General features: G+C 53.9%; 1 protein-coding gene across 1 annotated transcript in view; it reads right to left on the bottom strand.

Annotated features, from left to right (window-relative positions):
• Nucleotides 1–18,186, bottom strand: part of TARS2 (threonyl-tRNA synthetase 2, mitochondrial) — a 36,447-nt gene that overhangs the window by 12,885 nt on the left and 5,376 nt on the right. The window contains exons 5-11 of the mRNA XM_026656243.2: nucleotides 16,765–16,886; nucleotides 14,552–14,669; nucleotides 13,362–13,426; nucleotides 12,073–12,151; nucleotides 11,305–11,451; nucleotides 10,730–10,828; nucleotides 285–451 (exon numbers count right to left, since the gene is read on the bottom strand). Of these exons, the coding sequence (XP_026512028.2) occupies nucleotides 285–451; nucleotides 10,730–10,828; nucleotides 11,305–11,451; nucleotides 12,073–12,151; nucleotides 13,362–13,426; nucleotides 14,552–14,669; nucleotides 16,765–16,886 (797 nt within the window). The remainder of the gene's footprint in view (nucleotides 1–284; nucleotides 452–10,729; nucleotides 10,829–11,304; nucleotides 11,452–12,072; nucleotides 12,152–13,361; nucleotides 13,427–14,551; nucleotides 14,670–16,764; nucleotides 16,887–18,186) is intronic.

Here is an 18,186-nt window from a genome sequence, read left to right as displayed (position 1 = left end):
CCACTCCCCTCCCAGAGCTGGGAATAGAACCCAGGAGTCCTGACTCCCAGCCCCATCCCTCTACCCACTAGACCCCACTCCCTCCAGCCTCTATCACAGACCCCCCTAGTCCAGTGGTTCTCAACCTATGTGGCCCACGAGTTACGTGGGCCGCATCCAATGCTACCTGTATGGCCCTGAGGAGGTCACACGGGCCACAGCTCCCTGCTGATTGGGCCGCAGGTTGAGAACCACTGCCCTAGCCGAACAGCCAGCCTGCAGCAGACCTTGGGTGCCTCGCTCACCAGTGACCAGGGCAGTTCATTGGCTTGAGGGCGAAGGTCTCGTTCTCGACCGGGAAGCAGAACATGTGGTCGCTGTAGTGCTGCCAGTGGCCAGACAGCTCCCACAGCTTGGCGTTATAGATGTTAGGGGTGACCACCTCCGAGAACCCACGTTTCCGATACTCGCTCTGCAGTGGGGGCAGAAAACACAAGACGTGGCCTCTTCACGGGAGCACAGACCTGAGAGACACTGGGCCCTTTGCAGTGAGAATGCTACTTAGTAACAACACAGAGCTTCACATCTTCAGAGCACCGCCCTCACTCACAGCCCCATCCTCCTTTCCTGGGGGAAACTAAGGCAGAGAGGCAGAAATGATGTGCCTAAGGGTCACAGAGAATGATGGTGGTAAAAGTGGGATTAAAGGAAATTATTACTTACCTTACAATGCCTGTGGTTCTTCGGGGGGGGGGGGGAGAGGGTGTGTGGGTGTGGGTGTGTGTATACACACACATCCTGAAGAATATATATATATATATATATACACACACACACACACACACACACACACACACACACACACACGTCATATATATGACAGACACACATTCCACTCTTGGTACACATATACCCAGCGTACTCCAGTTCAGATTTGTTCAGCGAGCAGTGTCTGTTGGGGGCTGTGCCTCTACCCCAAATGTCCTCATGCTTCCAACTGAGGACATAGGGGGTGACCCCAACCACCCCTTAGTTCCTTCGCTAATACGGAATACATCTAGACTCCGCAGTAGTGGGGAAGGATCATGGAGTATATATGAACAACACATCTCCAAGTACCACAGCTACCGCAAGGTAGAACTGCTGCAGCTTCAATTTCTTGTGCGCACACACACACACACACACCATTTTTGCTGACTCACAATCAGCGTCCTAGATCACAGTAGTCTACCTACACAGTGGCTGTACGACAGCCCGAGCAAAGTTAGTATCATATCTTGATTCTTCCCCTACGTTGTAATGCCAGATCAGCATACCCACGGAAGCCCAGGTAGCTGCCCTACATATATCCAGTACAGGAACATTTCCTAAAGAAGCACCAGACCTTTTTTGTGCTCCCGGAGAGCGAGCTGTTGCACTCACTGGAGGGTCTACACTGGATAATTCATAGCCCAGCTTGATACAAGCAAAGATCAAGCTAGAAAGTCTCCATGTAGAAATGACCTGACCTGCCACCTCGTCCCCATAAGCTATGAACAGCCTAGAGGACACCCTAATGACTTGGTTCTATGTACGTAGGAGGAGAGCGTCCTGAGAACATCTAGGGCGTGGGAGCTTAGCCTTGCCTTGGCTACAGTGTGGTTTTGGGAAAAAACCCACAGGTAGGTGGATAACCTGATTTAAAGGAAAGTCAGATATTGCTGTCAGTCAAAGATTTCAAAGACACCCAGTCTATGATAAATTGTGTGCAAGGGCCCTGCCATCAGCCCTTGTATCTCGCCTCCCCTTCTAGCCAACGTTATTGCCACCAGAAAGGTGGGTTTGATATAATGATGAAACATGGAGCTAATGGCTTGCAAGGGGGACACATTAACCTTGCAATGTATTGTGCATCATGATTTGACGTGTCAGTCCTTTTAGGAGCAGGAGACAAGCTGTGCCTGCCCCACGCATGGTTCTTAGCTCCAGGATTTGGTTGAAGTCTTCCACACCCCTCACATTTGAAGGTCGTCCAACCCATTGTGGAGGCATCTGTCACCAACAGAGTGGGAGGAGGGTCTTTCAGAGGGTCTCTCTACCGGTTTAATTACAGCACTTCTTGGGGGGAATATGCACTGACAGAACCTGGTGGTGCCTGCTTGGCCGACACAGACTTCAGCCGTCCTTGCACACAACAAGGGTGAAGTCTGGCATGCTGAGATACGTAAGTGCAGGAGGCCAGGGGACCTAGCCGCTTGAGCTGAGTTCTCAGGGACGCCTTGGGATGACAGGCCTAGCATGGCTTGAAATCTCTCCTGCAGTAGATAAGCCAGTGCTGTTGTGGAGTAGCTCCTATAAACTCTGTCCTTTGAGTCAGAGTCAAAAGTGACTTTTCTCCGTTGACCTAGGGAGGGGAAAAGCTGAATGGAGACGGTCACTTGTCTGTCCATGAACGAGCCGGTCGTCTAAATATGGGAAAAGCTGGTGTGTCCTTGTTTCTTGAAATAAGCTGCCATTCCTGCTAGGCATTTTGAGAATCTTCTTGGGGCTGCGGAAAGGCCGAATAGCAGCTCCCTGTGCTGGTAATGGGACTCGTCCACTTGAAATCTCAGGCCTGGTCTACACTAGGCTTTTATGTCGACTTTAGCGCCGTTATATCGAATTAACCCTGCACCCGTCCACACCAGGAAGCCATTTAGTTCGACATAAAGCTCTCTTTAAATCGATTTCTGTAATCCTCCCCAACGAGAGGATTAGCGCTAAATTCGACATGGCCATATCGAATTAGGCTAGGTGTGGATGGAAATCGACGGTAATAGCTCCGGGAGCTATCCCACAGTGCACCACTCTGTTGACGCTCTGGACAGCAGTCCGAGCTCGGATGCTCTGACCAGCCACACCCCCGGGAAAATTTGAATTCATTTTCATTTTCCTGTCTGGGCAGTTTGAATCTCAGTTCCTCTTTGGACATCGAGGGGAGCTCAGCAGCAGTGGCAACTATGCAGAACTCTCCAGCAGAGATGGCCGTGCAATCTAATAGAAAGAGGGCCCCAGCATGGACTGATCGGGAAGTCTTGGATCTCATCGCAGTGTGGGGCGATGAGTCCGTGCTTTCAGAGCTGCGCTCCAAAAGAAGGAATGCTAAGATCTACGAGAAGATCTCCAAAGCCATGGCAGAGAGAGGCTACAGCCGGGATGCAACGCAGTGCCGCGTGAAAATCAAGGAGCTGAGACAAGGCTACCAAAAAACCAAAGAGGCTAACGGACGCTCCGGATCCCAGCCCCACACATCCCGTTTCTACGAGGCACTGCATTCCATCCTGGGAGCGGCCGCCACCACTACCCCACCCCTGACCGTGGACTCCGAGGATGGGATCATGTCCGCGGCCGGTTCCTCGTCGGACATGACAGCGGACGGGGAAGATGAAGAAGGAGATGAGGAGGACGAGGCAGTCGACAGCGCTGGCACCGCTGATTTCCCCGACAGCCAGGAGCTCTTCATCACCCTTACCGAGATCCCGTACCAACCGTCCCCATCCCTTACCCCGGACACAGAATCAGGGGAAGGATCAAGCAGTAAGTGCTGTAAACATGTAAACATTTATTTAAAACAGAACGGTAATATTTATACTATTAACAATGTACATTTATAAAAGTTCTGTAAACTAGTAAAAAAATAATCAGGTACAAAACAGGAATATTTACAAAGGTAACAAATGGGTTTTCATGATTTCTCTGTCTTAGGCTCTTCTCAATTTAGTCCCAAGTGTTTTAAAAAATGTTCACAATGTCCGTTACTCCATGATTCCCAGGCCCAAGACGCTCCACTCCATAGTCCCAGTGCACCTACGCGAAAATCCGGTCAATGTGGCCGGGGATCGACGAGAAATCCTCGTAGGAGAACTCCTCGTAGGTCTCGTGGAGGTAGAGCTCAAGCCTGTTGATCAGGTTCCGGGGTAGGGCGATCTTAGTGGGCCCTCCGTGGTAGCAGACATGCCCCCTCCACGCCACAATCAAGTACTCCGGGATCATGGCCCGACATAGCATGGCGGCATACGGCCCCGGTTTCTGCATGCTTTCCCGCAGCATGCGTTCTCTCTGGGTGTCCGGGATCCTCAGGAGGGTGATGTCGCTCATGACGCCCTGCTTTGAATTAGGGAGGGGAATGTTAGTATTGGGACTGCTTTACAGCCACGCGGTGGAGGGAGAGGGGCAGCATACAGGGATCTTTCCCTGGGACAGCCGCGAGGGGGTGGGACAGGGGCAGAGTTGATGCTGTCCTGATTGCTGGCAGCAGAGACTGGCATTGCTTTCAATGTGAAAGGAGGCCAGTGCTACTGCTGGAGTTTTAAGCAGCCACAAGTCTGCGGCTTACCATTATTGCCCGCTCCAGAAGTTCAGGTCTCCAGCCACAGTTCTCTGAACAGTCCAAGACCTCCGCAAGTCCACAGGCACTGAAGGCGACGGCCGAAAATTCGACCTTGTCCTGAGTGCGCATGTGAGAGGTGCAGTGCATGGTCTTGTTCACAGAGAAAGACTAGGTTCTTTGTATACAATTTCATTTATCTGTCTCAGGAATTCACTCCCTTTTCACAATTCACACAGACACATCTGCGACTGTCTCCCAACCCAGCCTCTCAGCACACTCCCAGAGGCTAGCGCAGATTAGGCGGAGGAAGAAGAAGACGCGTGAAGACATGTTCTCAGAACTAATGGACTGCTCCCGAGCCCAGGCAGCCCAGCAGACACAGTGGAGGGAGAACTTGTCACAAATGCACCGAGCAGTCATGGAACGGGAGGAGAGGTGGCGTCAGGAGGACCAACAGGCTACTGAAAAGCTGCTTGGACTAATGAGGGAGCAAACGGACACGCTCCGGCGCCTTGTGGATGTTCTGCAAGACCGGAGGCAGGAGGACAGAGCCCCGCTGCAGTCTATCTGTAACCGCCCTCACCCGCCACCAAGTCCCACACCACCCTCACCCAAACTCCAAAGAAGGAGGGGCGGCAAGGGCCGTTAAAACTTTCAGTCAACCCCTGCAGACTGCTCTAGCACTAGAAGGCTGACATTCCCCAAAATTTCATAAGTCCTTTCCCACCCACCTCACAGAAGCCCCCGTCCAAGTTTCACACCCCACGTTTCATGTCTGGTTCGCAATAAAATGTTTGTTTCTGTCCATTACTGTTTCAGTCAGGTTCTTTTGAGGGAGAGTCTGTCTGGAGGGGGGGAAGGGGCTTGGTAATTGGGCAGGACAGTGACCTTTAGCAGGGTACAGAGGCGGTGTCAGGTCCAGCATCAGGACACATACACAGTGCAGTCACTGGTTACCCTGGTCAGTCTGGGAGGTGTTTTTCATGTTCTCCATTGAAATAACCAGTCCACCAGTGCGGAGCCTGTCATTCCGGGAGTTTAGAAGCATCATTTGCATCAGAACACTGAACCCGCCCCCCGCCACAGTCTGCGTCCCCGGTTTAAAATATTCCCGCGAAAACAGCAATACAGACAACGCTGTTCATTAACAAAATCGAAATGATTTTATTTTTTGGGAAGGGGAAGGGGGTGAAGGGGGTATGTAACTGGAGAGGATAGTCAAAATGAACTGGGTAAAGAAACGGGGGCAGGTTCAGCTTCTCTGTCCACAAACTGAAAAGTCACTGGTTGCCCTGCTCACTCAGGAACCTAGCTTTCAAAGCCTCCCGGATGCACAGGGCGTCCCGCTGGGATCTTCTAATGGCCCGGCTGTCTGGCTGGACGTAATCAGCAGCCAGGCTATTTGCCTCTAGCTCCCACCCCGCCATAAAGGTCTCCCCCTTGCTCTCACATAGATTGTGGAGCACACAGCAAGCTGCAATAACGATGGGGATATTGGTTTCACTGAGATCACAGCGAGTGAGTAAGCTTCTCCATCTCCCTTTGAGACGGCCAAAAGCACACTCCACCACCATTCTGCACTTGCTGAGACGGTAGTTGAACAGTTCTTTTTCTGTGTCCAGGGCGCCAGTATAGGGCTTCATGAGCCAGGGCATTAGCGGGTAGGCTGGGTCCCCGAGGATGACTGTAGGCATCTCCACATCCCCAAGAGTTATTTTGTGGTCTGGGAAGTAAATACCTTCCTGCAGCCGTCTAAACAGACCAGAGTTCCTGAACACACGAGCGTCATGAACCTTGCCCGGCCATCCGACGTAGATGTTTGTAAACCGTCCCCGATGGTCCACCAGTGCTTGCAGCACCATTGAAAAGTAGCCCTTTCTATTGATGTACTGGCTGGCCTGGTGGTCCGGTCCCAGGATAGGGATGTGAGTCCCATCGATAGCCCCTCCGCAGTTTGGAAATCCCATCGCGGCAAAGCCATCTATGATGACCTGCGCGTTTCCCAGGGTCACAACCTTTGGGAGCAGTACCTTCACGATTGCCTTGGCTACTTGCATGACAACAACCCCCACGGTAGATTTGCCCACACCAAAGTGGTTCGCGACTGACCGGTAGCTGTCCGGCGTTGCAAGCTTCCAGAGGGCTATGGCCACTCGCTTCTGGATAGTGAGGGCTGCTCGCATGCGGGTGTCCTTGCGCTTCAGGGCAGGGGACAGCAACTCACAAAGTTCGAGGAAAGTCCCCTTCCGCATGCGAAAGTTTCGCAGCCACTGGGATTCATCCCAGACCTGAAGCACTATACGGTCCCACCAGTCCGTGCTTGTTTCCCGGGCCCAGAATCGCCGTTCAACAAAATCCACATGCCCCATTGCCACCGTGATGTCCTGGGCGCTGGGGCTCGTGGTTTCTGACAGCTCTGTGCCACTCTCCGACTTCAGGCTCTCACGGCGGTGCCGTAGCCTCCTCGCCCGATTTCTCTGCATCTGCCTCAGGGAAAGGTGTATGATAAGCTGCGAGGTGTTGAGAACGGCCACAAGTGCAGCGATGGTCGCAGCGTGATCCATGATCGCAGTGCTGTGGCGTCCGCGCTGTCACTGACCAGAAAAGTGCGCGAACTGATTTCCCGCCGGCGCTTTCATGGAGGGAGGGAGGGCGTTAGTGACGGACGGATGACGACAAATTTTTTTTACCCAGAAGGCATTGGCGGCTCGACCCAGAATTCCGATGGGCAGCGGGGACTGCGGGAACTGTGGGATAGCTGCCCACAGTGCACCGCTTCCAATATCGACGCTCGCCCCGTTAGTGTGGACTCACAAAGTCGAATTACTGTCCTTAGTGTGGACACACACGTTCGACTTTGCAATATCGATTCCACATATTCGATTTAAGTAAAATCGAATTACCCTCGTAGTGTAGACATACCCTCAGATACCTTCAGTGGGCAGCGCCAATCGCTATCTGGAAAAAGGCATCTTCGAAGTACCAGTCGTGTGGATCTAGGGTTGGGGTGACAGAGGCCAAATGCACCATCCTGAATTTGAGCTTGTGAACTAAAGACTTTCAACTGCCTCTGGCCCAGCCCCCTTTCTTTCTGGCAATCAGAAAATAACGAGAGTAAAATGTCGTCACTTGTGCTGCTGGGTGACCTCAGGCAAGTCATGTCCCACCCCTGTGCCTCAGTTTCCCCACCTGTAAAATGGAGATAATGATACTGCCCTCTTTTGTAAAGCACTTTGAGAAGTACTGATGAAAAGAGCTAGATAAGAACTAGGGATGATTATTAAAGCCCCTTGAGGTACTTCTCCCACTGCACAAGAGGTTCATAAGCGCTTGCGCCTCCCAGCGTTACTCCTCGTTCTTCTCGCAGGAGTGTGTACTTGTGGCACTTCAGAGACTAACAAATTTAGCTGAGCATAAGCTTTCGTGGGCTAAAACCCACTTCATCAGATGCACGCAGTGGAAAATACAGTAGGAAGATATATATATACACACACAGAGAACATGAAAAAATGAGTGTTGCCATACACACGATAACGAGAGTAATTGATTAAGGTGAGCTATTATCAGCTGGAGAAAAAAAAACTTTTGTAGTGATAATCAGGATGGCCCATTTCCAACAGTTGACAAGAAAGTGTGAGTAACAGTACGCGAAAAAAAAATTAGCATGGGGAAACAGTTTTTACTTTGCGTAATGACCCATCCACTCCCAGTCTTTAGTCAAGCCTAGACACCATTAAATTAGGTTTGACTAAAGACTGGGAGTGGATGGGTCATTACACAAAGTAAAAACTGTTTCCCCGTGCTAATTATTTCCCCTACTGTTACTCACACCTTCTTGTCAACTGTTGGAAATGGGCCATCCTGATTATCACTACAAAAGTGTTTTTTTTCTCCTGCTGATAATAGCTCACCTAAATCAATTACTCTCGTTAGAGTTGGTATGGCAACACCCATTTTTTCATGGGGTGTGTGTGTGTGTACATATATATATATCTTCCTACTGTATTTTCACTGCATGCATCCGATGAAGTGGGTTTTAGCCCACGAAAGCTTATGCTCAAATAAATGTGTTAGTCTCTAAGGTGCCACAAGTACTCCTCGTTCTTTTGCTGATACAGACTAACCCGGCTACCACTCTGAAACCTGCGAGAGGGGCCTGAGAAAACAGTCAGGGAAAGCGAGGGGGAGGAAGAGAGAGTCTGGAACTGGATGGAATAACCCCTTCTATGACTTCCAGCCGGCCCTCAGGATGGTGATCCAATTCCCAGATGGAGGGGATCTACGGTGAGAGACGATTTGAGAATCTGTCTACTTGCAACTTAGGAATTCTGGTTGATTTTATGAGATTACTGTCTGCTGGACTGCCACGGGGTAGGCGTAGTCAGCTCATGTGTCGCCCACACCAGGAACAACGGTGGGTTGATGAACCCGGAAGGTTCCCATTCATGGAGGGAACATCTTAGGACAATGCGACAGCTGAAGCTTGGAGAAAACCAGTCTGACCACGTTTATCGGCCAGGCTGGGGGGTTTGGAGCAGTGGAATTTGTCCACAAACAGGACAAAGAGCCAAGGTGTTGAGGGAGGTTAAGTCTTTAAAACCACAGAGACTGGGTGAGGCAAGGAGAGAGCAAAAGGGAGATTGGGCAAGAAAGAGGAAGACAGGAAACTAGCTGCACAGGAGAGAGAAAGACTCCATGAGCCAGAGGAGAATCCACGCGGAGGAGAGGGATTCTGGACTCCTTAAAGAACAGTGAGGAAACCGAGGCAGGGAAATGCATACAGGGGTGTTCCCGGATTGGTCTGAGCTGTACAGTTCTCGTGGGAGCTAGAGGGTGATCAGGCTTTGGAACCTTTACGGAGCCCATGCCCCTGTTGGCTTTGTTATCCCGTGTCCCAGCAGAGGCAAAGTGTACCGCGCAGAGTGCTCGTGTGGGAGGGGCTGTGCTTAAGCTACAGAGGAGGTTAAGGGGTCAGCACTGGTCCTGGGAGAGTAGGGCAGCCCCATTGCCACGAAGGGGTAACAGACAGCGAGCCTGTGCCCAGGATGTGCGCCAGAGAGGTCAAGGATCCAAGCACTGCAGCCTGCTCAGAGCGTGGCGAGGCCCAAACCCAGTAGCCAGGATGGGCTCTACCAGGCCCGTGCGACACCAGAAGAGCCAACAAATCTGCATGCCCCTCCTGACCAAGGAGCCACATCTGCTGCCTTGAGGACGACGAGGGCAGACAGGGGGGCAGATGCAGAGGGCTCCCTTTGGGGGAGACTTTGGTCCTTTCTAGGTTGTCCGGGTTGGTGATATCATGTGTAAGAAGATTCGGTCTCCCCTGCAGCAGAGATAAAGCGCTTAAAAAGCATGACCCTCAACAGATTCTCCTGGCCAAAGGAACCTGGACTCGAGTCGCTGGGCAGGTGTACACGGACGAGCACTCAAAGGAAGAGTCCCCCAGGAATTCGTGGCTTCTGCTCACAGCCCCAGTCCAACGGGCCAGATTGCGCAGTCTATTGGGAACAGCCGTGCGAGGGGATGTCTATGCACCTGTCTGTATCCCACAGGTTCCCCACTAGGGAGCGGGGTTTGCTCATAGCTTTCTGGGGAGTCATGTCCCCCGCCCCCTTTTTCTTTGTGGCTAGGTAGGGGAGGAGAGGAAGGGTGGCCCAGAGATTAGGGAACCAGCCTAGGAAATGGGAGACATGGGGCTCAGTTCCTGCTCTGCCACCAACTCCCTGTGTGACCACGGGCAAGGCACTTAGCCTCTCAGTGCCTCAGTTTCCCCATATGTACAATGGGATAATAGCACTGCCCTGCCTCACAGGGATGGGTGAGGATAAATACATTAACTGGTCTACGGTGCTCGGACACTATAGCACAGGACCTACGATAGACAGGCCCGATGTTTTTTTCCAGCTGGGAGCAGGGTGTGGACACCCCCTGGGAAGCCTGTGCAACTGGGACCCAGAGACCGACACCTCCAAGATAATCTACCTCACTGGGAATTGGGGACCCAACCTCACCCAGCTAGCTAGGTGCAGCCACGCTCCTGGCCGGTCTCTAGCACAGCTCCCTGACCCGGGTGGCTAGGGACATGCACTCCGCCTTGTCCCCAAGGAAATCTATAGCAGAGCCAGGTTAAAACACCTGTGGCCACGCTGACCAGGGAGCCAGTGCTGGAGCTCTGCACACAATGACTCTGCTATGACCCAGTGGCGGCTGGCGTGAGTCTGCTCCCAGAGCCTGGGCTGACGGTCACAGCTGCACGGAGGTGTTTGGGACAGGATGTCACACGGAGGAGGAGTCACAGCACCACAGAAATGCAGGGCTGGATGGGACCTCGCAGAGTCACCGAGTCCAGCCCCCCGTGCCGAGACGCGACCAAGCGAACCCCGATACGACGGCTGCCCGTACCTTGATGAAGTCTATCAGGGTGTTGTAGACGTGAGCGCCTCTGGGCAGGAAAAAGCAGCTCCCAGGACTCAGCTCGTGGAAGAAAAACAATTCCTGCTCCTGGGGAGGGAATAAGAGAAGGTTCCCCTGAGCGCTGCACCGAGGGGGAGGCAGGACACGGGGTGTCTACACGCGATGACCCCCTACGTGGGGGACTGGATCCAGGCTCCTAAGGACTAAGCCCGGCAGTTGGAAACAGCACCAGGTTCAGAAGCCTCTTATGGGACCCATAAGGTGGCGACCGAGACTCGGGCTTCGTTGAGGCGGGAGAGACGTGGCACGGCAACGGAAGACAATGGCTTGCCCGTGCCCAAGCTCCGAAGGGAGTTGGGTCTTGCAGGGCACCTCTCCTACCCGAGGGGTCTCCAATCAGCAGGGCAGGTACCGATGGCTCCAGGCCTTCCGCTCCAACACTTCCCTGCCCTTTGTCCCTTCCCTGTTCAGAACTGGGAACAGTTTAGCCAGCGGGTTGGGTGGAACAAACACAGATGTAGCTGCCACGACCCTGCCCGGGGGGTGATCATGCCGACTCCTACCTTGCCAATCCTCCGGTGGTCCCGGCTAGCTGCCTCCTCCTGGAGCTGCTCCCACTCCTCCAGCCGTACGGAGCTGGGGAAGGAGATTCCATACACCCGCTGCAGAGACTCCAGAGCGGGGTCTCCTTTCCAGAAGGCGGAGGAGCTCTGTTGAGAAGTGGGAAAGAGAGCTAACGCCACAGGAAGGTGATGATAGAAGAGGGGGCTGAGCTCCACACTGGCTGGGACAGGGTAATCTGGGATCAACACACAGCAATACTGCCTACTCCTCCAGCTTCTCCAGAAAGGCAAAAGCTTCTGCTCCTCTCGGAACAGCACGGTCTAGTGGTTAGGGCTGGGAGTCTGGACTCCTGGGTTAGGTGCTATGGTGATGGGCTTGGTATAAAACACGAGGAGCCAGAGTCAAGAACAGAACCTGAAATGGACTCACTGGGTGACCTTGGGCAGCCACGCGCCTGCTCTGTGCCTCAATTTCCCCACCTGTAAAACAGGGATGGTACCGACTTCTTTTCTAAAGCACTTGGAGACCCTCTGACAAAGCACAGCCTGTGTTCAGTGCAAAGCGTGACCATATCAGGCATTTAATATCAAAGTGCTCCACCCTCCTGCTGGAATTTTTACAGCTGGGGGGAAATTGAGGCATTGACTCCCCTAAATTCACACAGCTTGCCCAGTGGCAGAGCGATAACCCCCGCCACGCCATGCTCACTAGACCAGGCTCCCTCCCACCGGTGCCAGCAACTGAGCTTGGCTGGGGTTAGAACCAACCTTCAGGATCTTCAGCGCTCGGATCTTCCCTGTGTGCCTGACGTGGGGACCTTGGCAAAGGTCGATTAACCCCCCACACCTGGGAAAAGGAAAGGAGACAGGGGTTCAGAGTACAGACAGAGAGCCAGGAGCAGACAACAGGTGGGTCACAGGCAGATTGGCACCCCTGGGTCTAGGGGTGAGGTGAGAAATGCCAGGCTGGAATGAGAGAGCAGAGGGGAAAGTCAGAAGACGCCCCAAGTGGTCCGAAGACTTAGCATGTAAGCTCCACTTGTACAGCGCCTAACACAATGGAGTCACGGTCCTTGACTCTGGCTCTTAGGCACGACCACAGTGCAACTGGCTCACATGAAGGGCACTCGTATGTCACCTCCACGGGTACAGGATCAGAACCTGGGCCAACGTCTGCGAGTGGATTCACACCTCCCGCTCCCACCCAGCTGTGCAATCGGGCACGAGGGCAGGATCAGGCCCTTAGCACTTTGTGCCCGTTCTGTCGCACTCCCTCCCATCATGGTACCCGGACCCACAGCCCAGCCCACGGAGGCAGGGCCCAAGCCCCGGAATCATTCTCGCTTTCCAGCAGTGACAGTCGCCCCCCTGCCCCTGCATATGTCTTTCACAGGGAACGCCTGTACCAGCCGGCGGTGAGTTAGTTGCTGGGATTTTCCTGGCCACGCAGTGGGTACCAAGAAGTCATGGTGCCACCTAGATCTGGGCCCTGAGCACAACTCAACTGCAGCGAAGCGTCAGGGCGTGGCCGTGCTTAAAGAGGGCGGAGCTGCAAAGGGTCACAGACACAGCATGGGGGGGGGGGAAAAGTGTTCAATGGAGCTGGGGCGCCGAGGGGCACCCTACAAGCGCCATTTCGCCTTTCCGGGGGGGTTGGAAGTTGGTTTGTTAAGTTATGTTGGACAATCGCTACTGGTGGCAAAGGACGGTATGTGACCGTTGCAAACTAATCCACCCCGGGGAGCTCCTTGGTGAAAGTGCTGCTGCAGAACGGCTTGTTCGAAAACCATCGGAAATCAGTACAAATAGTTCCGTGCACTGAAGCCTGACGGTCGTGTAATCAGTGTACACACAGCATGGCCAGCTGTCTGTATGAAGTGGGATTCAGATGGACACACACGTTTTCCTGACCACGTTAAGCACTGGGACACGGCTGGGGAGCAGGGCACTTTCAGCCCAGGGCCGTGCGTCTGGAGGAACCGGAGTCACAGACCTCGCCCTGCTCAGCACCCTGGGTGCGCCGGGGCAGTCACACGGACTGCAGGGCCCTTGCTCACCTGTACACGGTAGCAGTCGGTGACTTCACTTTCTCCTCGATCACCTGCAGCTTAAACTTGTTGTACTGGAGAAAGGAAAAGAGAAGAGCGTAGGGCCAGTGTTAATGATACAGCCCACGGATAACTAGCAGCTAATCTGCTCTGAGCTGTTGCTATTCATGTTTGTTATGACAGTGCCCAAGAATGGGGCCCTCTCGCGCCAGGTGCTGTACAGAGAAAGTATCGGACAGCCCCTGCCTCAAAGAGCTTCCAAGCTAAATGCCACTTACAGGAGCCCACAATTCTAGCACGCACATCCCTCCCGCCATCTCCCCACAGCAAGCTGCCTGGCCCATCAATGCAGCCAGCATGCTCCTCAGGACAGAGACTGGCTCTTCACTTGCTATGCAGTGTGCCAGGCAGGCATGTGGGGCTAGACACAGGCGTTAGAGGCAGGATGGCCCAGTGGTTAGAGTGCTAGTCTGGAACTCAGGAATACCTGCTCTGCCACAGACTCCCTGGGTGGCCTTGGGCAAGTCACCTGTGGCCAGATTTTAAAAGGGCTTTTTGGCTCCTAACGGCAACTGAAATCAATCGGAGTTAAGTGCCCAAATACCATTACAAAAATCTAGGCCTCAGTCTCCGTGCCTCAGTTTCCCCATCAGTAAAATGGGGATAGCACTGCCCTGCCTCACAGGGGTGAGGATAAGCATAGCGAAGACGGCGAGGTGCTCAGGCAAGTTAGATATACAGATAACACCAGAGCTCTTACAAGAGGGCAGGGCTGGTTGGATTGAGAAGAGCTGTGGAGGATGACAGACGTACCCTGAACTGAGCGGGGGCAGGCAGCAGGAAGGCAGGTTATTAGCCCCGGGCCGGCTCATAGGGCAGCTCTGGAAACCAAGCAAGCCTCCCTGTGTACCCCAGAGGGGAAAGACCTACCCCAGGGGACGAAAGACGGCTCCTTCCTGGCCATGCATTCACCAGGGCCGTGTCTAGTCCCAAGGGATGGGGGCTCCCATCGCTTCTCACAGGAGCTGCTGGGGCTCCTGCAGGACCTAGTAAGTGACACTATTTGCACGGCCGTTTACTTGGCCCTGGGGTTCTGTGTTACTCCCACGCCCGCCCTGAAGCGGATCCAGAGGCCCTGCAGGGGGGGGGGGGGGGGACGACTGCTGAGAGCCATGACATATACGAACACGTCCGTCCACCTTAAATAGCTCCAGCAGGTCCTCTCGGGACACCTCCAGCCTCTCGAAGGGATGCTTCTCTCGGACGATGGACTTGCACGCCTCCTCCAAGGCTGGGAGCTCGCTGCCCAGCACGGTTCTGCAGAGAGAGCGAGACGTTTTTAAAAGCCCCGGTTACAGAAGAACTGAGCCCTGACCCCAGATCCCGGCAGGTGGCCAGAGCGCGCGAGTGGCCTTAGCAACGTGTCTTCACCCCCACGTTTGCACCCATTCCCCACGCACTGCCAGGAAAGGACCCAGGGACAACGCTTGGCAAAGGCCAGACATTGGTGTAACGGCCAGGGGGCTCCAGGGAAGCAGAGGCAGGTACGGTGCTGCCGACGCAGCCTAGCGGCGAGGAGCACTTCGTGCAGGTTTATCCCAGGATGCCACCTAGTGGAAGGGAAATCAAACAAGCCCATGTGACAACTGCAACTCGGTTTCATAGCGTTTAAGGCCAGATGGGGCCATTAGATCTAGGGATGTAAATATTGTTTACAAAAGTACCCGTTTAAAGTATTCAAATGATATTGGTTCACCGTTTAATCGTTAACCAATTCAGCCAGCAGAAGGGGGCGCAGCGCCATCCGCACCCGGAGAAGACTGGTTGCACGCGAGTGGGGTGTGCGCGTGAGGTCCCAGGAGCCAGGGCAGAGGTGGTGGGGGAGGGGGCCACGTGCAGCAGAACTCGCCCAGGCTCTTCTGCCCGGTCTCATGCTTCCCCCGTTCCCACCCCGCTTTGGTCTGCAGCGCCTGGCACAATGAGCCCACTGCGGGCAGCAGCCGCCGCCGAGTTGGGGGAAGGCAGCAGGGATTTGGGGGCTCATCAGCAACTGGAACAGACTCGACTAGAGCAGGAGCATCCCGGCGGTGGCTCCCCCCTACCTGGCTGGGCATGTGCTGCCCGGCATGCGTCCCAGCAGTGACCGGCACCGCCTCCGCCAGGTACCTGCTGCCCGGAGCAGCAGCAGCCGCCGCTGGAGGTGGGGGCAGCCGGGCAGCACCTGATTTACCAATCTGTTTTAAACGTTAACTGCAATATATTAACGGTAAGACTAATACTTATCAGTTAACCGTTTTTAATATATTACATCGCTAATCAGATCACCTAGTCCGATCTGCACAGCACCAGCCAGCGAATTCACCCAGACGCCCCTGTACTGAGCCCAGCTAAAGCGTTTCAGTCCACAGGAGACTCAGCGGAGCCACGGGGAGAGAACAGAAGGGGCAGATGCACCAGAGGCTCCTGCTACGGCAGGGAATGGATGAGGTGACATCATAGGCGCTGACTTTTGGTTTTGCCGGCGGGGGCCCCACACGGCTCTGCCCCTCCCCCAAGGTCCCACCCCCACTTCGCCTCTCTCTGCTTCCCCTTCCTGGTGACTCTGTCTAGCCCCCCACCCACTCACTCAAAGCAGCAGAGGAAGTTCCCCCTCCTCAGGGTAGGAAGCGTTGCCTAGTGGTTAAGGCACAGACCTGGGGCTCAGGTGTTCCGGGTTTGATTATCTGCTCTGCCACAGACTCCCTGCTTAGCCTCGGGAAAGTCACTTCACCTCTGGGTGCCCTAGACCCCACCTTCCAAATAGGGCTAGTATTTCCCTGCCTCCTAGGTTAAATCTATTCATGGCTGTGTGGTGATGGGGGCAACGGAGATATTAAAATTTTGACATTTGCAGCATCCCCTGGCAATGAGTTCCACAGATTGACTGCGTTGCGTGAAGAAAGACTTCCTTTTGTTTGTTTCCTATCAGCTCTAAGGTGATTAAGGTCTATTTCCAGTAGATACAAATGTGATCACCTTTTTCCAATGGCAGTGTGCTTTCTTTTCCTATTAAGTTACTCAGTAAATAGAAATAAAGTCTTAAATATTGTTATCTATTTATATAATGCATTTGATCTTTCTCCAGCACAAACGAAAACACACTCCAGTTCAAGGTATTAAAGATGTAAAGATTCAAAACATAAAAACAAATTTAAAAGTTGAACTTGCATTTACAAATGACTGATTTAAAAGCCTCTTTTAGTTCTGGAAACAGTTCAGTTTTATAATGCAATATAGAAATCCCAAGTGTGTATCTACAGTCACCCAACTGGATGATTCTTAACTGCCTTAACGAAAATACAATATGACGCTATCCAGACGCCATCAGGCCTTCCACCGGGATGCCCACCTAGGCTTCCCTGGCCCCTCTTACCGGCCCGCCAGGTACATGTCGTAGAAGAAGCCGCTCTCTGTGCTGGGCCCGTGACACAGCAGCGCTCCGTAGAATCGCTCCGCTGCCACTCCAAGGATGTGGGCACTGGAGTGCCAGAAAACCTGGGGAGGGAAGAGACCTGGGGTCACACGGATGGTCCACCGTGTCCCACACGGCTCTGGCCTGTTGGGATCCCAGTTCCAATGATGACTCAGAGCGCTGGCTTAACCCAGACACCCTGCAGCCTCTCACATATGGGGTGCCTGCTTGTTCAGAGAGGGAGCCCAAAGTCCCTCGTTAGCTGTCTTTAGGGGGCCTACCTGTTCCCAGGAGGCAGTGTTATCTAGTGGATAGAGCAGGGGCTGGCAAACTTTTTGGCCTGAGGGCCGCATCGGGTTTTGGAAATTGTATGGAGGGCCGGTTAGGGGAGGGGGTTCCCCCACCCGCCCCGCCCACCCCTGCCCCTGACTGCCCCCTGCCGGCCCATCCAACCCCCCCCCTCATTCCTGACTGCCCCCCCACCCAGGACCCTGCCTCATCCAACCATTCCTTCTCCCTGCCCCCTGACTGCCCCCAGAGCCGGGCCATGCCACCACCATGCAGCACAGAGCACTGGGTCAGGCCGGCTCTACAGTTGCACTGCCCCAGGAGCTCACAGCCCCGTCACCCAGAGCACTGCGCTGGCGGCGGAGCGAGCTGAGGCTGCGGAGGAGAGGGAACAGCGGGGGGGGGGGGGGAGGGAGGGCTAGTCTCTTGGGCCAGGAGCTCAGGGGCCGGGACAGACGTGGCCCGCGGGCCGTAGTTTGCCCACCTCTGGGATAGAGCACTGCACTGGGGACTGAGGACTCTCGTGTTCTATTCCCACCTCTACTGCTGGGTAATATTGGGCAAGTCACTTCAGATGCTCTGTGCCTCAGTTTCCCCATCTGTAAAATGGGGACAATGATACTGATTGCTTTTGTAAAGCGTTTTGAGATCTAAGGATGAAAAATGTTACAGAAGAGCTAGGGACTATTCTATTCATTATACGCGCTGTACCTTCTCCCTTTGGGTTAGCTTTAGCCACTATTTGCTTTTCCTCTCTGCCCAATTCCTTGCCCTTATCCCTGGCCTGGCTGACTCCTGTCAACCAAAACTTGAGCGGCTGATTTTTCAGCCTTTTGCATCTGTGCTTTTGCCAGTCAGATACCAAAGTGCAGGAGCCATTGGCTAGTCCAGCATCTCAGCGACATGCATTGCAATGCATAAGAGTGTAAAATGGGCCAGCCGGGCCACCGCTTCCCGCAGCTCCATTGGCCGGGAACAGCAAACCGTGGCCACTGGGAGCTGCGAGCGGCCGTACCCACGGGCGCTCAGATAAACAAAGCATCTCGCGGCTCGCCAGGGGCTTACCAAGTTTGGGAACCACTGTTTTACAGCATG

Source organism: Terrapene carolina, unplaced genomic scaffold (genome assembly GCF_002925995.2).
Source record: "Terrapene carolina triunguis isolate 2854851 unplaced genomic scaffold, T_m_triunguis-2.0 Scaffold227, whole genome shotgun sequence".
Taxonomy (NCBI): Eukaryota; Metazoa; Chordata; order Testudines; family Emydidae; genus Terrapene; species Terrapene triunguis.
Note: the sequence above shows the minus strand (reverse complement) of the source record. Positions and strands in the feature narration are given on the sequence as shown.